This window comes from Panthera tigris, chromosome B3 (genome assembly GCF_018350195.1).
Source record: "Panthera tigris isolate Pti1 chromosome B3, P.tigris_Pti1_mat1.1, whole genome shotgun sequence".
Taxonomy (NCBI): domain Eukaryota; kingdom Metazoa; phylum Chordata; class Mammalia; order Carnivora; family Felidae; genus Panthera; species Panthera tigris.
Genome location: NC_056665.1, coordinates 99,207,796 through 99,227,130, shown reverse-complemented (window position 1 = coordinate 99,227,130; position 19,335 = coordinate 99,207,796). Strand labels below are relative to the sequence as shown.

At 44.5% G+C, this 19,335-nt stretch overlaps 2 protein-coding genes across 3 annotated transcripts in view; both read left to right on the top strand.

Moving 5' to 3' along the window:
• Nucleotides 1-2,545: 2,545 nt before the first annotated feature.
• On the top strand, nucleotides 2,546-11,058 carry LOC122239511 (nascent polypeptide-associated complex subunit alpha, muscle-specific form-like). Its single transcript, XM_042989243.1, has 2 exons — nucleotides 2,546-2,556; nucleotides 10,690-11,058. The coding sequence occupies exons 1-2, from the start codon at nucleotides 2,554-2,556 to the stop codon at nucleotides 11,056-11,058; spliced, it is 372 nt and encodes a 123-aa protein (XP_042845177.1). The 5' UTR covers nucleotides 2,546-2,553.
• Nucleotides 10,998-19,335, top strand: part of NID2 (nidogen 2) — a 68,590-nt gene continuing 60,252 nt past the window's right edge. For both annotated transcript variants that reach the window (XR_006218851.1, XM_007097607.2), the window contains exons 1-2: nucleotides 10,998-11,494; nucleotides 12,150-12,458. Coding sequence is in view for 1 of the 2 variants with exons in the window: in XM_007097607.2 (XP_007097669.2) it covers nucleotides 11,069-11,494; nucleotides 12,150-12,458 (735 nt within the window). In the remaining variant the exon portion in view is untranslated. The remainder of the gene's footprint in view (nucleotides 11,495-12,149; nucleotides 12,459-19,335) is intronic.

Here is a 19,335-nt window from a genome sequence, read left to right as displayed (position 1 = left end):
AAAGATTGGAGATTTTCCTAAAGTTCTAAGGGCACATGTCATAGCAAATGTTAGATACTCAGGTTTCTGAGTCCCCCTGCCCAGCTTCAAATGTTAGTCTTAGCACTTGGTAGCTGTGTATCCTTAGCCAGATTTCTTTCTTTCTTTCTTTCTTTCTTTCTTTCTTTTTCTTTCTTTCTTTCTTTTTTTTTTTTTTAATTTTTTAACATTTATTCATTTTTGAGAGAGAGACAGAGTATGAGCAGGGGAGGAGCAGAGAGAGAGAGGGAGACACAGAATCCAAAGCAGGCTCCAGTCTCTGAGCTGTAAGCATAGAACCGGACGCGGGGCTCGAACTCACCGAGCTCACGGACCGTGAGATCATGACCTGAGCCGAAGTCAGTCGCTTAACCAACTGAGCCACCCAGGCACCCCCAGCCAGCTTTCTTTCTTTGGGCCTCTGTTCATCAGGTGTAAAAAGTGATAATAAAATTCTCCTCAAAGAGCTGCTCTGAGGATTACATAAAATAATTCATGCTCGCCTGCATTGTGAAACATTGGAAGTCAATTACTAACACCACTTCTGTTGCCGCTGCTACATATAGTCTTGAGGGAATGATACACTCCAGAACACGGAGCCATGGATGGTGTTGGGGAAAGGGACGGCTGTGGTGGAGTGACTAAGCCGCCAGACTTGGCTTCTGAAGCCTAGGGTTTTGATTCCAGATAACACAGAGATCAAGAATGTGCCCACAAACAAATTCCACAGTATAAATTACATTAGGCATGTACTGTCACTTCCTAGCTGGGTGACTTTGGCCATGTCACCCAACCTCTCCGAGTCTGGGTGTCCCCATGAGGGTATTAATGCTTATCTCTTCAGGATGTTAAAATGAGCTCTGTGAGATAGTGCATGTGAAATCATGCACTGTAAACCACAAACTCTGCAAAGGCAAGCGTTGTTAGGAACTAGCAAGATGATGAATGAAAACCGAGGATAGAAATCTTTCTGAAAGGATACATCCGTTTCTCTGACATGTTGAAATAATTTGCAGTTTTTTTCGATGACTCAGGGTTATCTTCCTGAACATCTATTACCGAGAAAACATACCTGTCTGTAGCGCTAACCATACCTGTCTATGGCGCTTTACCACTTTAACCTGCCGTCACCTACATAACTTCCTTCCGTTTCCACAGAAAGGTACATAGCTGTTTGTCCCCATCCTGACCCTGTGATTAGTACCCGTCGGCATCTTTCCTCGCAGCTCCCATGGTCTGGCCGCGGCTCCCACTTCTTTTCTCTCACACCACATAGTTATTATTGGAAGCAGATGTAAGAATAATATCAAACACTCATGTTGAATGCTAGGTTAAGGGGAGCTTTTGAGTAAGGAATGGGCATATTCAGGTATTTTAGAAAGCTTTCTTAGCAGCAGTTGATCTGATAGACCAGGAGATGGGGACTGGGGTCAGGACAGAGGAGTGTTATTTACTGACAAGGAAAGGTAGTAAGAGCCTGTACTTGGAGGATGGCAGGAGCAGAAGGAGGTAAAGACTAAAGAGACTAGGAGACAAGACAATAAGTCTATAGAACTTGATTCACTCAATAGAACCTTTGCCACGTGTCAGGTGTTGCGCCAGGGACAGGAAATATATCAGTGAATAAAATAGGTAGAATCTTGATCTCTGTGAAATTATGGTCTGTTCCATTTGTCAAGTAATTGGATGTCAGTGAGAAGGGAAAGTGGGAAATCACACAGAAGTGACTGAAGTTTCCAGCTTGAGCATCTGGGGAAATGGGGGTGCAATTGACAGCAATAGAAGGCAGGAGATGGAGTGGGTTGGGGTGAAAGGTGACACATTCAGTGTTCAGCACAATGAACTTGAAGAATTGTTAGCTAATTAAAATGCTTTCCTAAAGTGAAATGAGCTCTGGGTTTAACTCTTGGGTTTTGTGACTGGCACCAGCTGATCTATGCAGAGTGGTACAGTTTCTCCGTGTCTAATTCAAGAGACATCCAGAATGGACTGGAGACACTCATTCCTGGTCCCAAATTTTAGGAGACATTTTTTTTATATACCTTATATGAGAAAGTTCATTAACATAGATAATATCTATAAATATGGTTTCATAAAAAAAGACTAAATGTCAAGTTCACTTTTCCCATAAAGACCTTCTATAAAAGTTGAGAGCATACAAGTAAATCTTAATCCAGTCGAGGGATTTTTTGGAGGCAGCAAGACAAAATAATCCAAGTGCATTTATTCATAATAATATTACTTACTACAGGGATGGAATATAGGGATGGACATATTCCTGTACGCTGTGTTTCAAATATCAGATGTCTCTTGGAAATTACTGCCACGGGCTGAATTTTGGTTAATTCCTCACCAACCTCTCTGCCTGGTACATAACACAGCAGTATTCAGTGTGGTTCATCAAAGAAAGCTCTGTAGGCTACAGATATGTACCAACAAAGTAGACATGCTACTAAGAAAATTTAGAAGTCCTACTTTTTTATTCTTCCCCAGGCCAGAGATCATTCTGCTTCCTCTCAGAAGCGGGCCACAGAGATGGTAAGATCATTGTTTCTCCCCCCAACCCCTTTGTAAAAAAATTATTTTGAATCTGTTCATACTCCTAAAGGATTTGTTTAAACCCTACTTAGCTATGTACCATAGCTACGGAAGAGACCATTTTATCTTGAAAAAATGTTAAGAGTAGGTTCAAACACTCAGTGACTTATAAATAGATTTTCCTTAGGTCAAAGTGGCCAGCACGAGCTATTTATAAGGTGTCTGTAGAACAGTGGTTTTCAACCTTGGCTGTACTTTGAATCACCTTGAGAACCTTAAAACATACTGATACCTGAGTCTGACCCCAGGGGTTCTGTTTTAATTAGTCTTTGAGAGGGAAAAAAATTCCCAAGGTAATTCTCACATGCAGCTATTGTTAAGAACCATAGCTTTAAAACATGGGATTTGGACTAAAACCATATCCCAGCAGGCCTTGCCAACATAAGCTGGCTAAAAAGTAAGGTCCAAATAAAGGTACTTATTTACTATGACTGCATGTTAAGTTAGTGCCTTTCATTTTGATATACTTTACGTTGGCAGTAGAAATGCACCCTAGCCAATTCATGGAGTATCTTTATCAGGTTGCATGTCCATGGTAAAAACAAAACAATAAAAAGGAGGGCAGCCATGGGACATAGCCCACTGTATATCACTTAGAATTTGAGAGCTTATTCTTACTCATGCCAAACTTGGTAGTGCTATTACAGTATCAACATGAGTAGCATCTGATATGGACATTCCTCTGCTTGACGTATCTATCAATATATTAATGGAATCAAGTATCGTGAAGATTTTGTAGCCTTCACATTTCTGTCTTTTCTTCATTTATTTGTTGTTTTTGTTATTTCTGATGTTTATGCTTGGAAGATTTCTGGCTCATTTTTGTGCTCATGGTCATTCTGGATGACTTATGTACCAAGTTCCTATCACCAGATGCAAGAAACACAGCCACATTTACATTTGATGTGACTGTTGGGGCCATCAGATCCTAGCTCAACTACTGCTAGTTGTTATAGCCTGAGCAAGTCAATTAAATTCTCAGAATCTCATTTTCCTTATCTTAGAGGGTTGTTTTAAGGATTGCAAATAATATATTATACTGTCTATTGCATAAGAAATGTTCAATAAATTAGAGCTGTTATTACCTCCAAATCTAGATTGCAAATGCCTTTAGGGTATTGGGTCATATTTCTCTATATAGTTTGGTATTTATAATTCCTTAATCATGCATGAGATGGTTTTCAATAAAGATAACACAATTCCAACTTTATAAATTATAGGGAATATTAGATAGAACTAATTACCTTTATCAGTCTTACAGAATTAAAGGTACTGTCTGTGACCAGGTTACTGAGCAAAGTGACTGGTCTACCAGAGAATCAGATCCACAGTCTTAGGAGGTTAAAAGTTTGGGTCCTGGAGTCAGACCACCTGAGTTTGAATTCTGGCTTCAATTCTTGTTGGCTGAATTTTTTATCAAGTTGCTTAATCCCTCTCAGCTCCTTTCTTTGTCTGCAAACTGGGTGTGTTGAATGGATTAATGAAATAATGTATATACAGTCCTTAACTAGAAGCTGGTACATTATAAAGGTTCAATTAAGGCTTGCTATTCTTATTTTTGGCGTTATTAGCATTGTTCTGACTTATGCACTAAGTTCTAGAGAAAGGGACAATGGCCAGCAGGCCACATGCAACAGAAACGAGGTGACTCAATTTGGTAAGACGCACAGGATGTCTAGGAAAGAAGCACAGATGAAGCCAAGGACAACAGCCTTTGGAAACACAACCACAGCCACAATGCAATGGAGACAGCACACACTGAGGTCACTCTTGGGCAGTCGCTCAACTCATTAGAAGTTGACCTGCCCGTATTTACTCAACATTGTGTCAGATAGTGTGGGAGTATTCAAGGAAGTGAAAAGTAGAACCTTTGAGGAACTTGTAGTCTGGTTGGGGAGAGAAGTCTTCATGAAGAATGGATACTGGTGTTAAGAGCTAACTTGTGAGGTTTGGCCTCTGACTGCAGTGAAGTTACAAGAGGAGAGAGAACAATGTTGGCCTTTTTGTACCATTCTGTCTACAGGAAAATAATGCCATTATCCATAAAACCTTCAAATATAATTAGTAATGAAGGTATCTTGGCTACCAATATAAATGGCCACACCTTTTAATTCCTTTTATTCCACAACAACCCTGATTGTAACTAATATGTGAAGAATCTGGGAGTAGATTATTCATGGAAAAGTATGGGAGTTATGGAAGATATCTTTTTTTAAAAATTTTTGTAAAGTTTATTTATTTTCAAGAGAGAGAGAGAGACAGAGACAGAGCATGAGTGGGAGAGGGGCAAAGAGAGAGAGAGGGAGACACAGAATCTGAAGCAGCTCCTGGCTCTGAGCTGTCAGCGCAGAGCCGGACCCGGGGCTCCAACTCACGAACCTTGAGATCATGACCTGAGCCGAAGTCGGATGCTCAACTGGCTGAGCCACCCAGGCGCCCTGATTTCTTTTTATTTCTTTACTTTTGGGGGAAGATTTCTTTACAATACTTTTTCCCAATTCAAGTCAACAATGGTTGGGGCCTCTGGGTGGCTCAGTTGGTTAAACGTCTGACTTTGGCTCAGGTCATGATCTCACAGTCTGTGAGTTCGAGCCCCACGTCAGGCTCTGTGCTGACAGCTCTCTCTCTCTCTCTCTTTCTCTCTCTCTCTCTCTCTCAAAAACAAAATTAAATAAACATTAAAAAAAAAGAACTTAAAAAACAAAAAAACAAATCAACAATGGTTTACAAAACAGCCAGGAAGGATGTACCAGGTATTATGCTAGACCCATGATGTTTAGAGTGAGGAAGATTGGTCCTGCCTTCAGGGAAGGATGGTTCACATTCTAATGGTCATGTGGGACTGTCAAGTCCTATCTCTTTTTCTGTGCTCAGGCTTGTGGTAAAAATGATCTGAAATAGATGTACTGAGTCCTTAAGAGTGCATAAGAAAAAAAGAAGACGAAAGAGCCATTAAATGAAAACCATCCCTGAGGCCCTTTTAACCAGTTGAAAGGACAGATACAAAGAGACCATTTCAGTATTTTTGGTGAGGACTTGAGACACGGGTGTGCCCAGGTGTTACAACCAGTCAGGGTGGTTCTCTGCCAGAACTCTGCGAGGCTGCCGACGTGATGTCTGAACTAAATCCCGGAGGGAATGAGAGATCATCAGGAGATAGGAAGGGTGTTCCAAGCAAGGAATAGCACAAACAGAGGCACACTGCCGTCAGGCTATCTGTGAGGATGGGGAACTACCAATGGTTCAATATTGCTAAAGGTGAAGGGAGGAAAAGGCAAGAGATGACAGATAGAGGCCAAGCCACTGAGCCTTTCCAGCTGGATTCAGCCTAAAAGTGAGGGAGAATCCACCAAAGGGTCCTAGACAGGAACGTGTGATGGTCAGATTTGTGGGTTTATTTATTTATTATTATTTTGTTTTGTTTTGTTTTGTTTTGTTTTGTTTTGAGAGAGAGGGGGTGCAAGTGAGTGTGGGGCAGAGAGAGAGAGAGAGAGAGAATTCCAGGAGGGGCAAAGAGAGAGAGAGACAGAGAAGTGGGCTCGCCCGAAGTGCAGTGGGGCTCGTGCTTCACCCGATGTAGGACTTGAACTCATGAACCTTGAGACCATGACCTGAGCTGAAGTCAGATGCTTAACGACCAAACCACCCAGGCGCCGGAGATTTGTGTTTTAGATAGATGTAGAGAAAGGAGTTAGCAAAGTATCAGGATAGGTACTGCTGCATGTAACAGTGGCTTAAGCCAATGAGCGTTTGTTTTCTTACATAACAAAAAGTCTGGAGGTAGGCAGATACTCACTTAGACAATCTTCTCCTCTCTGTCTTTTTGCTGCACCATGTTTTTGTCTTCATAGTTGTCCCTTTGTGGTCAGAAGAGGGCTGCCCAAGCTCAAACCAACACATCCATGTTTAAGGCAACAAATATGGAGAAGGATGCAACCGTTCCCTTTAATCACCAAGTAGAAGCCCTCCTGGAATCACCAGATTTTCGGCACACAGCTAGCAGTTTGGTCAGGACTGTACCAGATGGTGACTGTCACTGCAAGAGGAGCTGAGACAGCACTCATCTTCCATCTAGGGTGGATTCATGCAAGAGAGAAGGTTGGGAATAAGGGGTGGGAATAAGGGGTGAGATGATGAGGACGGGAAATAGGACAATGGTAATAAAGAAGGACTGGCTATTGCTGCCCTTAACAAAAACTGAAAACTCAGAAATTCAGAGTAGTGGATCTAGTTCAAGAAGTGGCTTGGAAAAGGGCGCCTGGGGGGCTCAGTCGGTTGAGCATCCGACTTCAGCTCAGGTCATGATCTCGCCATTCGTGAGTTCCAGCCCCGCTTGAGCGCTGAGCTGTGCTGCCAGCTCAGAGCCTGGAGCCTGCTTCAGATTCTGTGTACCCCTCTCTCTCCGCCCCACCCCTGCTTGTGCTCTGTCTTTCAAAAATGAATAAACATTAAAAAAATTAAAAAAAAAAAAGAAGTGGCTTGGATGTGTCATCCCACCTAGGGAGGGATATAAATGAAAACCTCAAGTGAAAGTTGGAGGTCATTAGAATGTAGGGATCCCACCAAATATATCTCAAGCGGTACTCAGAATCTCTAAGTAGCACATGGTTTTTCCTAGGCCTAACAATTTCAATTAAGCCTAAGCCTGTGGAGACGTGCTAATTTGCACAGCCCTGTTTTTTTCCACATGCTAATATACTCACCCTGGAATTTAATGGACAGTAAAGTTATGCAAAGAATCAGTGTGTGCAACCCAGCACCAGGACATTTTCTGCCAAGCCCACCTCCAACACAAACACATACACATACCAGTCAGTGCTATACATAGAACTTTCTCTTGAATCCCGACATCTATTTGCCACACTGTGGAGCAAATGTGTTTCCATTCTCTTGATTAAAATAACAGGAAGTATCATCATTCTTGAAGTCTTGGTATTTATAACAGACATATAACCACACGCACACAAATATAACTGTGGAGACTCTTGCTGAGGTCTATTGGCAAGGCGTCTGGTACCGTTCCTGCAAAAGTCCTACGTTTAAATAATCTCACCTCTCGAGCCATGCTCCCAGCTACTGTGAAGATGGGATCCAAGAGGACTAAAACGTCTACAGAAGAAGTCCTCTGTAACCGCCAACCCAGAAGGGGCCTCTGCCTCTTTAGCTGGTCTGGCAGGTCATGGAAATTCTACTCTGGAACTGGATACAAGAGAAATATTTCTTCAGTATTTACTCTGACCAGTGAAATCACTATGACAGATTTTTTTCTTTTTCCCGACTCACAGAGTGACATTTTAAAGGAGAAACCACTCTTTGGGTACCATAGTCTTCTAAAAAATTATATTAGAATAAGAGCTCAAAGGAATGTCTGTCCAGCACAACTGTCTATAGCCTCATATTTCAAGAAGAATGCGCCCACTCTAAGCAGACAGGAAGCCGGGACTGCCCAGGCCAGCATCTTTTCCTATTGGGTAGAATCCGTTGGACTCAGCATCAGATTCAAAACTAGTGACACCCTCCTGGTGCAACGGCTCTTTTTGCCTGCTTTGCTGCTAAATCCCTGCCACACAGCGGTGTTGCTGCTTTTTCATAGTTATACTTTGTTCTCCAGACCAGATCAAGAGCACCCTAAGGTCAGCGGTCACACCTTGTATTCCATTATGTCTTGCAGAGTTGTGTTTGTCATGGTAAACTTACAGGAAATTGTTGGATGGATGGATGAATAAAACAATGACAAAAACTGGAAAACAGCGAAAGGTGGGCTGGGCTGCTGTCTGGTAAAGCAGATTACGAAACTCAGGTCAGATGAGCAGGAAAGGTGGTGTAGGGGAAAGAATGTTTCATTTGAGTCAGCCCACATGGATCCTAGCCCCACGTTGGCTTGCTTGCTTTCACTCATTCAACAAACATTTTTCTAAGCTTATGCCAAGGAGCCGGGCAAGCGTTGTGGCAAGCCCTGAATAGCAGTCCCTGCTCTCAAGGTGTGGTGGTGGTGGTGAGGGGGACATGAGGCATTCGGGAATTGTGGGAGATATGGTGTGATTGACAGCATGATAATGACGGGCACAGGGCACATGGAGATTCTAAATCAGACTGTGGTTTTCAGGAAAGCTTCCTGAAAGAGAAGGATTTTTTATTCTAGCGTTGAAGGATGAGTGACGGGTAGAGGAGACTGATTGGGAAGAGCATTCTGGGTAGAGGGACGAGCATGTGAAGATGTTCCAAACCATAAAATAGGAGGCTGTTAGGACTAAAGTCTCAGCTGAAATGGCAGCTGTGTGGCCAGAGCCGAAGTTAGAGAGGTAGGCTACAACTGCCTCACAAAGAAAGGGCCTTGTGGCAGTACGACTTAGTGCCTCGGCAGAGGTTTAGAAATCAGGCAGAACTGCGTTCAGATCCCAGCTCTGGTACTTCCCAGCCTCGTAACTGAGTTTTTTAAACTCCTCTAAGTCTTTGTTTCCTTAACACAGTTTCTAGCTGTATCACTTCTCTAGTGCAGCATAAGACATTATCCCAAACCGTAACAGCATAAAACAACACACGTTTATTAAATTCTCACAGTTTCTGTGTGTCCAGAACCTGGGCCCTGCTGAGTAGGGTCCTCTGCGTCAGGGTCTCCCACAAGGCCGCAAAGTGTCAGCCAGAGATGAGGTGTCATCTCAGACATGACTGGAGAAGGATCCATTTCCAAGTTCACTTACATGGTGATTGTTGGCAGAATTCAGTGCCTGGCTGGCTATTGGCCAGAGGCTGCCCTCAGTTCCTTGCCATGTGGGCCTCCCCAGCTTAACAGCTTGCTTCATCAGTCAGTGAGAGACGAGACAGTTACTGAAGTGACTTCTTGCCACTATTACCACATTCTGTAGGTGAAAAGTCACCCAGCCCATACTCTGGGAGGTTGGAGGGGGGGAGGGATGGGATTATACAAGAGAATGAATACCATGAAATGGGGATTTTGGGGGGATTTAGGGAGGGCCTATAGCTAGTAGCTTATAGCTTATTACCTATTAACCTGTAGCTTATATTACCACCGAACAAATGTTATTTTTATTATGCTGAATTGAGAGATCTGGAAAACCTAGAGAAAGCTAGTGAAGGATTTTCTATCAAAGAGTAACTTTTGGCGATCTTGGCTAAATCAAATCACCTCATGTCTTTGAGCCTTTATTTCCTCCTCTGTCCAATGAAAATACCCATGTCTCAAAGAAATGAGAATGTAAATGTGCAAGCACAAGTACATTTTAGTCACAACAAATATACAACTCTTCACAGTGGGAGGAAGCCAACTGCTTTGGGCCAGTTTTCCATTTTGTGTTGATTCTGTGAGTCTCACAGTCTGATCTCTTCAGAGTTTTCAGGGCTTGGCCCTGTGGGCCCAGAAGGATTTGTATAACTGGAATAAACACCCACAAAAAGAAATGTGTCTTTTGAACATCCCTTACTTAAGGCGTTTCCAAGGGTTTGCTTTTTTTCCTACTTTTTAAATACCTTTGTTTCCAACGACCCCATGGTGCGGGGAGGGGGGGGCGGGCAAAGAGAGAAAACAGAGTATCGGGGAAATTTCAAGCTCCTGATAATAAAAGTGGTAAAATCTCGCTGGCTCCTGATTCGTCACAGAGGGGATATTTGTGGTGGATGGGGTTCCCCCACACCTAGCAGCTGGTTTCGAGGCTGTGCGGTTTCCAGTCCCAGGGACCGGCTCAGGTTACCACCTCCCTGCTCACGGGGTGAGAGACCCAGCGTACCCCCACCCTGGCGCCTCGCCCATTTCCGCTAGGTGCCCAAAGAGGATGCTTCATTCCATGCCCCAAATGGAGCCGATCACACACAGTAGTGTTTCATGGCCTTCCCAGGTGCCGTTTTCCCCGGGGAAGGTAAACAGCGCGCTCTCTCTCCCACTCTTTTTAAACGGCGCCTCTTGACCCTGACGAGTGGGTATTTCGGCCGGGCAGCCCAGTCTTCCCCGTCGGTGGCCTTTGGACGGGGGGGGGGGTGGGGGGGGTGGTCGGAATTTAGGAATTACACCGCCCCCCGCCCCCGTTCATCTCCATACAAAGGCACGCTTCTCCGCAGGGCATCTCCGGGTGGAGCCACGGAGCTGTGACTGCGACTATGCCTCGAGAACGAGGGGCGCCCGGGACCCCACCACCACCCCGTCGCCCTGCCAGCCTGCAGCTGCACACGCCACCGCGGGGTTCCCCCTTGGCGCTGAAGTCCTCTCCTGCGGCGCCGCTGCCCTCGGACTTGGAGGGCCATTTGGTCTTGGGGGAGGGGCTCGTAGGCCCCGCAGAGCAGCCCCTGCAGGAGGGCGGGAGCGAGCCCGGCCGCTCTCGGGTTGCGGAGGCGGAGCGGAGCGGAGCAGCACTCCCGGCAGCCCTGGCCGGAGGCTTCTACCTCGCCAGCCCCGCTGCTCCCGCGACCGCTGCCTTAGAAAACTTTTAACGAGAACCAGATGTGGCAGCCGCTGTCGAACTTTCCCCGAGCCGGCGATTGGTCCCCGGCCGAGGGCCGCAGCCAGTCTGCGCGCTGCGAGGGCCCGGAGTCTCCGCCCGCCCGGGCGCCCGCGGGGATCCAGGTTGGAGGCTGGCGCGGCGCAACTAGCGGGCTGGCGGGCCGGGCCGGGACGCGCTCTGCGGCGGGGCAGCCCAGGAGCCGAGCCAGCATGCGGGGGGACCGGGCGTTGCCGCCGCCGCCGCTGCTGCCGCTGCTGTTACTGCTGCTGCTGTCCCGGGCCGCGGCGCTGCACCCGGACGAGCTCTTCCCCTACGGGCAGTCTTGGGGGGACCAGCTCCTGCAGGAGGGCGACGACGAAAGCTCAGCCGCGGTGAAGCTGGCGAGTCCCTTGCGCTTCTACGAAGCTCAGTTCAGCTACCTCTACGTAAGTTCAGCCCCCGCTTGGTGTGGGAACCGGCAGATGTCTCGCAGCTTCTTCCCAGGGGTCCGTGTGGTGTGGCTCTCACCGAACCCCTGCCTTCCGAGGGGGAGGAAATAGTCCGCACGCCCTGCTGTCCCCGAGCGCCCCTGGGGTGGGAGCTGGCTTTGCAGCGATGCTGCTGTCTGACTTGCTTTTCTCTACCTCGAGAGGAAGAGCGAGAATTCAGATCCACAAATTCGCAGCCACAGAAGCGTCCCAGGCGGAAAAGGAGGTGGGGATGCTGGGGCGGCCAGTGGGGTTTCCAGTAAGGACCTCGAGAAGGCTGTGCGCGGGTGCAGAGCTGGTGTGTTCCCTCCTCGGACCCAGAGGTTTCCTCCAGCGTGGTGCGGAAAGTGAGAAGATACTTTAGGGATCCTGGACCTATCGCACCCCTCCGTGGGGGTAGAGGGGGTTGGTGGGACAGCGGCTAAAGTTGCGCTGGTCGCCCTAAATCAGGAATCGGGCTCCCAGCCGGTGGGGAAGGGGGAGCTTCAAGCCCGGGCCGGTTTCCTTCCCTCCATGTGGAGCAGGGTGAGCGCACACATTTGGACCTTTGGTGGCTGCCCGTGGGCCTCCTGCCGCGTACGCGACCGTCACCTTTGTCCCCCTCCTCTCACAGGTGGGCACCAACGGTATCATCTCCACTCAGGACTTCCCTAGGGAAACCCAGTACGTGGACGATGATTTCCCCACAGACTTCCCGGCCATTGCTCCCTTCCTGGCAGACATCGACACGAGCCAGGGCAGGGGCCAGGTCCTGTACCGTGAGGACACGTCCCGGGCTGTGCTGGACCTGGCTGCCCGCTACGTGCGCTCAGGCTTCCCGCGCACCGCCGCGCACTTCACCCCCACCCACGCCTTCTTGGTCACCTGGAAGCAGGTGGGCGCCTACGAGGAGACCACACGCCGGGCGCCGCCCTCGGAAGAGGTAACTGACCAGGAGTGCTGCGCCGCTGGGCCAATGGAGGGATGGGTTTGAACTCTGGGCTGGAACTCAGGGACTGGCTTGGAGTTTCTTCTGAGTCTGCTCTCATGCTGAACCTGCCGTATCTTGTGGTGGCACTTGGGCTGAAGTGACTGGGAAGTGGAGAAGGCTTCTTTAGGCATCCTCTGAGGATCTGAGAGGTGGCTACAGAATTCTAGCAAAGGGATCGGAGGGCCCCAGGGCAGATGCGGAAGGCCCTCCGAACACAAGGCGGTTCACTGTTTGGTTGTTTATTTTTAGAATCACCTCTAAGTATACAATAATTATTTCTAATTATATGTTCATTGAAGGAGAAACATCAGCAAATACAGGCAATTTAAAGAACAACCTCTCATTTTACTAGCACTCAAAGATAATCACTGTTAAACATTTTCATTTATATCTTCCGGAGTTTTTTTTCCCCTATTAATATCTGTATTTATCTGTGACTGTCTATTAACAATAATGGGTTCACACTGCACACAGTTTTGTAAACTATTTTTACCACTACATAGTGTATTGTCAATATATTTCATTGTCACAAAATACATTTCTCTGACATCATTTATAATATCTGTATAATATTCCACACAGTGAATTGACCACTGTGTTCAGTGGTCATTAAGATTATTTCCAGTTTTTCATCATTATGAATAATTTGGTGAAGCGCTTTTTTTTTTTTTTTTTTTTTTTTTTTTTTAGCTAAATTTTTTGCACATATCCTTACTGGATAGTCTAGGAAGTGGAATTGACGGGCAAGAAAGAATACACTTTTTCTATTTTCTATTTATTTATTTATTTGTTTGTTTGTTTATTTATTTATTTATTTATTTTAAAGTTTATTTATTTTTGAAACAGAGAGAGAGTGGGGGGGTGGGGCAGAAAGAGAGGGAGAAAGAGAGAATCCCAGGCAATCTCCATGCTGCCAGCACAGAGCCCAACGGTGGGGCTTGAAACCATGAATCGTAAAATCCTGACCTGAGCCGAAATCAAGAGTTGGGCCTTTAACCGACAGAACCACAAGCGCCCCTGTTTTTTTTTTTTATTTTTTAAGAAAGCTTATTTACTTTGAGAGAGAGTGTGTATGAGTGTGTGTGTGTGTGTGTGTGTGCGCGCGTGTGTGCACGCACGCACGCACAAGTTAGGTAGGGACAGAGAGCATGAGAGAGAGAATCCTAAGCAGGCTCTGTGCTGTCAGCACAGAGTGCCTCACAGGGCTCCATCCCAGGAACCGTGAGATCATGACCTGAGTGAAATTAAGAGTCCAGTGCTCAACCGGCTGAGCTACCCAGGCGCCCTGGGAATACACTTTCCATAAGGTTCTTGATAGCTTTTGCCAAATTGCCCTGCAGATATTAGTTTACGTGCCCCCTAGTTTACAGGGGACTGCCCTCCATTTGTTTTATAGTGTCTACCTGAGCAACTAAAACAACCCAAGCGCTCAGTCTTTAGGCTTGGCAGCAAGATCTAAATACTCCAAATGGACCTCAGGTGGGATCAGGGTAGCTTGGCAAGTGGTGAACTGCCTCATTCTTAGAATAGGTAAGGGCTCCTGTGAAATTAGACCTGAATCTAAAATGGCGTACTCAAAGGGCTGAAACTCTTATAATTTATTTCTATTTTAACTCATTATGTTTCTTAGCTGTAGAATGATGGCACATGTCCTCCCTGAAAGATCAAGATCAAGTAGCTTGTCCACACTCCCTGAGTAGTTCAAGATGGTGGCTATTCTTGTTTTGTGTTCTGTAAGAGAAATATGCCCAGAAGGCTATTCTGAAAAGATCTAGAAAAAAGTGTTTGAATTTGTGGTGGGTTTTTTTTTGACATTTAATTTTTGTCAGGCAACATTTAGTTTTGTTCATTGAGTAATTTTTTTTTTTTTTTTTTACAGATGTGGGTTTGACATTTCAATTATTCAATTCAACAGAATACATTCAATTCAAACAAATATATTGAGCACTTTCTTAGTGCAGGGCATTGGGCTAGGTGGGGGGTTGGAGAAAGATGAATAAGGTAAGGCTCCCCATCATTATGTTGCACTCATTCATTCACTCATCCATTCGTTTTTGTATATCAGTTCAAAACACTTACCTGCAATTAAATATACCACACCTATAATAAAAAACGTAGAAAATAAGAAAAATATTATTTACAATTTCAGTAACCAGAGGTTACCACTGCTAATACTTTGTGTTTTCTTCCAGTCTCTTTTTGTAAACATATGTCTTATATGTGGCAGATATGTATGTGTGTGTATAAGTAATTTATATCTAAATGTAGTTAAGATTTATTCATCCAACAAATTGTTTTTTGTACACTAACTATATTTCAGAACTGGTATAGACACAATGAAAGGAAATACTCTTTACTCCCAAAGACCTCATAGTTTTAGTGAGGACATTGATTATGTGTAATATAATATGATAAGTGTAATAGCATCTTCACTTAAGAAGACTAACGCTGACCCTTCCTGATTAGGGGACTCAATCTGGGAAGGTTTTTGTTTTTGTTTTTTAATTTTTTTAACATGTTTTTTATTTATTTTTGAGAGAGAGAGAGAGAGAGAGAGAGAGAGAGAGAGAATATGAGCTGGAAAGGGGCAGAGAGAGAGGGAGACACAGAATCTGAAGCAGACTCCAGGCTCTGAGCTGTCAGCATAGAGCCCACAGGGCTGGAACTCGTGAACCACGAGATCATGACCTGAGCCGAAGTCGGACGCTTAACCAACTGAGCCATCCAGGTGCCCCTCAATCTGGGAAGGTTTTAATGAGGAAGTAGTTTTGAATCTGAGTTGAGCTTAGTGGAACAGTCTCAGAAGAAATAGCATGTGACATATCACCCATGTGCTGTAAAGTGTAATGTGTTTTGGGCATTGCATGTGGTGCATTATTACTGAAGAAGAACGGTTGTTGGGCATGAGGACGAAAAGGCCATGGGGTGGGGACAGATCATGTTCTGCTGGGAGTTTGAACTTGGTTCTTTGGCAGTGGGAAGGGTTTTGAAGGATTTTAAGCAGGGGATTGATTTTTTTTTTTTCTAAAGTTCTTTTTGTCTGTATTGAGAGGGTAAGGGCTCAAAGGAAAGATTACTAAAACAATTACTATATATGTTGTTTATTCAAGCTATCTACTTAATTCTTAAAACAATTATTTTATCATACTGTCTTCCCACAATAGTCCTACAAGATAAGAATTATGTTTGCATTTCACAGATAATGGCAAATAGAAGATAATACAGTTGTCCAGAATTCTCCTCGTTAGGCAAAGGCAGGCTTAGAGGACACATTTCTTGATTCTTAGTTTTTTTAATTGCCTTTATTTTAAAGTAATCTCTATACCCAGTGAGGGTTTGAACTCACAACCCTGAGATCAAGAGTCGAATGCTCTACTGACTGATCCAGCCAGGTGCCCCAGTTGTTTTGTTTTGTTTTGTTTTGTTTTGTTTGTTTTGTTTTGTTTTACTGCTTTTAACCCAGATTTTTCATGCAAGACCCATTTCCTTGGCTCGAGTGATGTTGGTGGACACAATAATAATTGTGCTTTTTCCACAGACTTCCAATAAATAAAGCTTGGTGTGATCTTAGTACCAAAAGAATGCTTAGAATCATATTTCATTCAAAGGAAGAATGAACTTGAAATGAAATTGGCTGCCAAGGATGCTATTGATGCCTTATTACTTCTAAATTAGTATTCCAATGCGCTAAAGAGAATTCAGCTGCATCTGTCTTACTTTTCAGTAGAATAAAGACAGATGATGTTGAATTGAGTGAGGCTGAATCAGGGAGATGAACAGTTACACAGAAGTGCTGGGGCGGTGAAATCACAGTAGAGTTTTACAATTCCATTTTTATCAGAGCTCATTTGAAACCAAAAATTACAATACAGACAAGGTGAATTTGTTCATTATTTTTTCAGTTTCATCTGTAGCATAGGAATACTGCTCTCTCACCCAACTTTCAGGTGGTTGTCAAGCCAATGACAATATAAAAACATCTTGAAAGAAGATGTGGATTATGAAAGGTTATCCAGTGACTTTGGAAGTAATGATTCAGCCTCATTCTTAGTTTTCTCACCTGTAAAATGTGGGAGCAATGCCTACCTTACAGGATTGTTGTGAGAATTAGCTAACGTGGCATTTTTTAAACATATTTTTTAAATTGTATTTATTTATTTTAACAAAGAGAGAGAGAGAGAAGCAGAGAGAGAGGGAGAAACAGAAAATACCAAGGAGGCTCCATGATCAGTGCAGAGCCCGACACCATGACCGTGAGATCATGACCTGATCCGAAATCAAGAATTGGTCGCTTAACTGACTGAGCCACCCAGGTGCCCCTAACTAATGTGGCATTTTTAGGTAGGGTGACATTTTTAAGTAGTCCTTATATCCCTTTAGACCTAGTGGGTATGGTTGCTCAGCCAATCTGTGTTCCTTTGTGTGGGCTTGATAGGACCAGATTCTAGTTTTTTTTAATTTTTCTATCTTGTAAGGACACTGTGATGGAAGCCCTTTGCATAAGGATTCTTTAAATACTAGGTTTTCTGAATTGCAACTTTTGTCTCGTCTCTTTTGGGTGGGAAGTACAAGAGGATTTGTAGATTCCATCTCTCTTTTACTTTTCTAGTTAAAATCATTCCTCAGACATCGCCATATGCTCATTTGGCTTTGGGATTTGTTTCATTTCGAAAGGAGATAAGGGTTCTTCTGTTTGGAGAGAGGATGTTTTTTTCAGTTACCCGCATTGAAGGTTCTTCTGAATACTTTAAAGAGCCCTGTGATTTGAGCTCTTATTTTAATAGTTCTTTGGAGATAGATTTTGGCAAGCAGTAATCTGCCTTGCCTGAAGCACTGTGTGAGTTCTGTGTGGCTTTCTTGAACCCTGACATGCTAACCTGATGTCACAGAGTTGCCGGAAACTTGAAGATATCAAAGGAATGGCATCTTTACCATGTAAAACAATTTCAGTTGTTGCTCTTTCTTTCCATGGGTATTCATGGTGGGTATGACAGGACATGGTACCTGATGTTGCAGGAATGGCCAGGGGTGATTGCAACTAAAAAAAAAAAAAAAAAAAAGAAAAAAAATGAGTAGTGTTTATCAGTTCAGGTAATCTGAGATTCCTTGAACTGTCTTAGGTACCTCACAGGGCAAAGCAGTCATGGTATTGGCCTTCAAAGAACTTGTTGATGGAGGTAAAGAGGACTAGTGTTTACTTTAGCTATGGTTTTGGGGGGAGGGAGGTATTGTTTTGTTGTTGTTTGAGTGATGGGAGTTATGGAGAACTGGGTCACACAGATCTGTGTGACATGGGGGGATATTCTGTTGGAATTTAAGTTGGGCTGGAAAGACGGAAAGAATGGACCTTGAGAATAAGGCAGCAGGAGAAGTTGTTCCAAATGAGGCTTTTCCTGAGCCCGGAGAAATGGATGAAGGGATTGCACAAGATGGGCGGAAGGTTGCACTTCAGAGGCCTTACTGTGGGGACAAGGTGTGTTGACTTGTGTCACAGGATGATTGTCGTTGATGGAAGGGGTGGGTCCAGAGAGAAAATGGGAGGTAAAAGCAGGACTTTGTTGTAGGTCACTGACTTCTGGAGCTGAAGTCCAGAAGAGGAGAAGTCTGAGGTTCTATCTGAAAGAGTTTAACCTGACTCTAAGATATAGTTGTGAAGATGTACTCAACAGAGACATATATGGAAATTGCTTAATGAAATGCTGAAGTTTTGCTAAAGGCTAAGAGTCAGGAATGATGTCACGTTAGAGACTAGAGAATTTATCTCTGTAGGATTTAGGGCATAAAAATGAATGAAGGGAAGTCTTGTGTGTGACGGCAATGTATGGGTACTGGGAGATGGAGAAATCTGTTAAAGAGTGGAGATTAGTGCTTGCACCAAACACTGGAGGCCAGAAGTCAGTGATGCCACCACTGTAGAGAACATGTGACCCTAAGGAAGACAGACAGGAAAGAGAACTTTGTGACACTTGTAGGGAGTTATCCTACTTCTTAATTTTCATTTTTTTTTAAAGTTTTTTGGTAAGTATGTATGTTTGTATGTATGTATGTATTTATTTACTTTAAATGTTTATTTATTTTTGAGAGAGAGACAGAGCATGAACAGGGGAGGGGCAGAGAGAGAGGGAGACACGGAATCCGAAACAGGCTCCAGGCTCTGAGCTGTCAGCACAGAGTCGGATGCAGGACTTGAACTCACAAACCATGAGATCGTGACCTGAGCCGAAGTTGGACACTTAACCAACTGATCCACCCAGACACCCCGAGTTTTTATTTATTTATTTTTGAGAGAGAGACAGAGAGAAGAGGGAGCAGGGGAGAGTCAGAAAGAGAGAAAAACAGAGAATCCTAAGCAGGCTCCGCACTGTTAGCACAGAGCTCGATGCAGGGCTCAAACCCATGAACCACAAGATCATGACCTGAGCACAAACCAAGAGTCAGACGCTTAACCCTGACTGAGCCACCCAGGTGCCCCTTTCATTGTAATTTTTGTAATTCACTATAGGCAAACTTGTTTGGGACAAGGCTGGCTGGCGCTGTTCTGATTTTTTGCCAGATGACCGAAATCAATTGCATGAATTGTAAACTCAGAAGTTTGTAGAAGGGCATGTTTTATATCTGCCAGCATGGCTCTGCTGAGCGTCAACACTGATTGGTGATGTCCCATACCTGCAGGGGAGAGTCAGACCCTGCCTGGTTTCTACTGATGACTCTGGCTTGTCTCTCTTTCTGATAACAAGATGGGAGAAACCTTGAAACAAGGCAGCCACTGGCCCTGATCCTTCCTGTGCTGCCCCTCTTCCCACAGAGGTCACTCTCTCCTCCCTGGGAT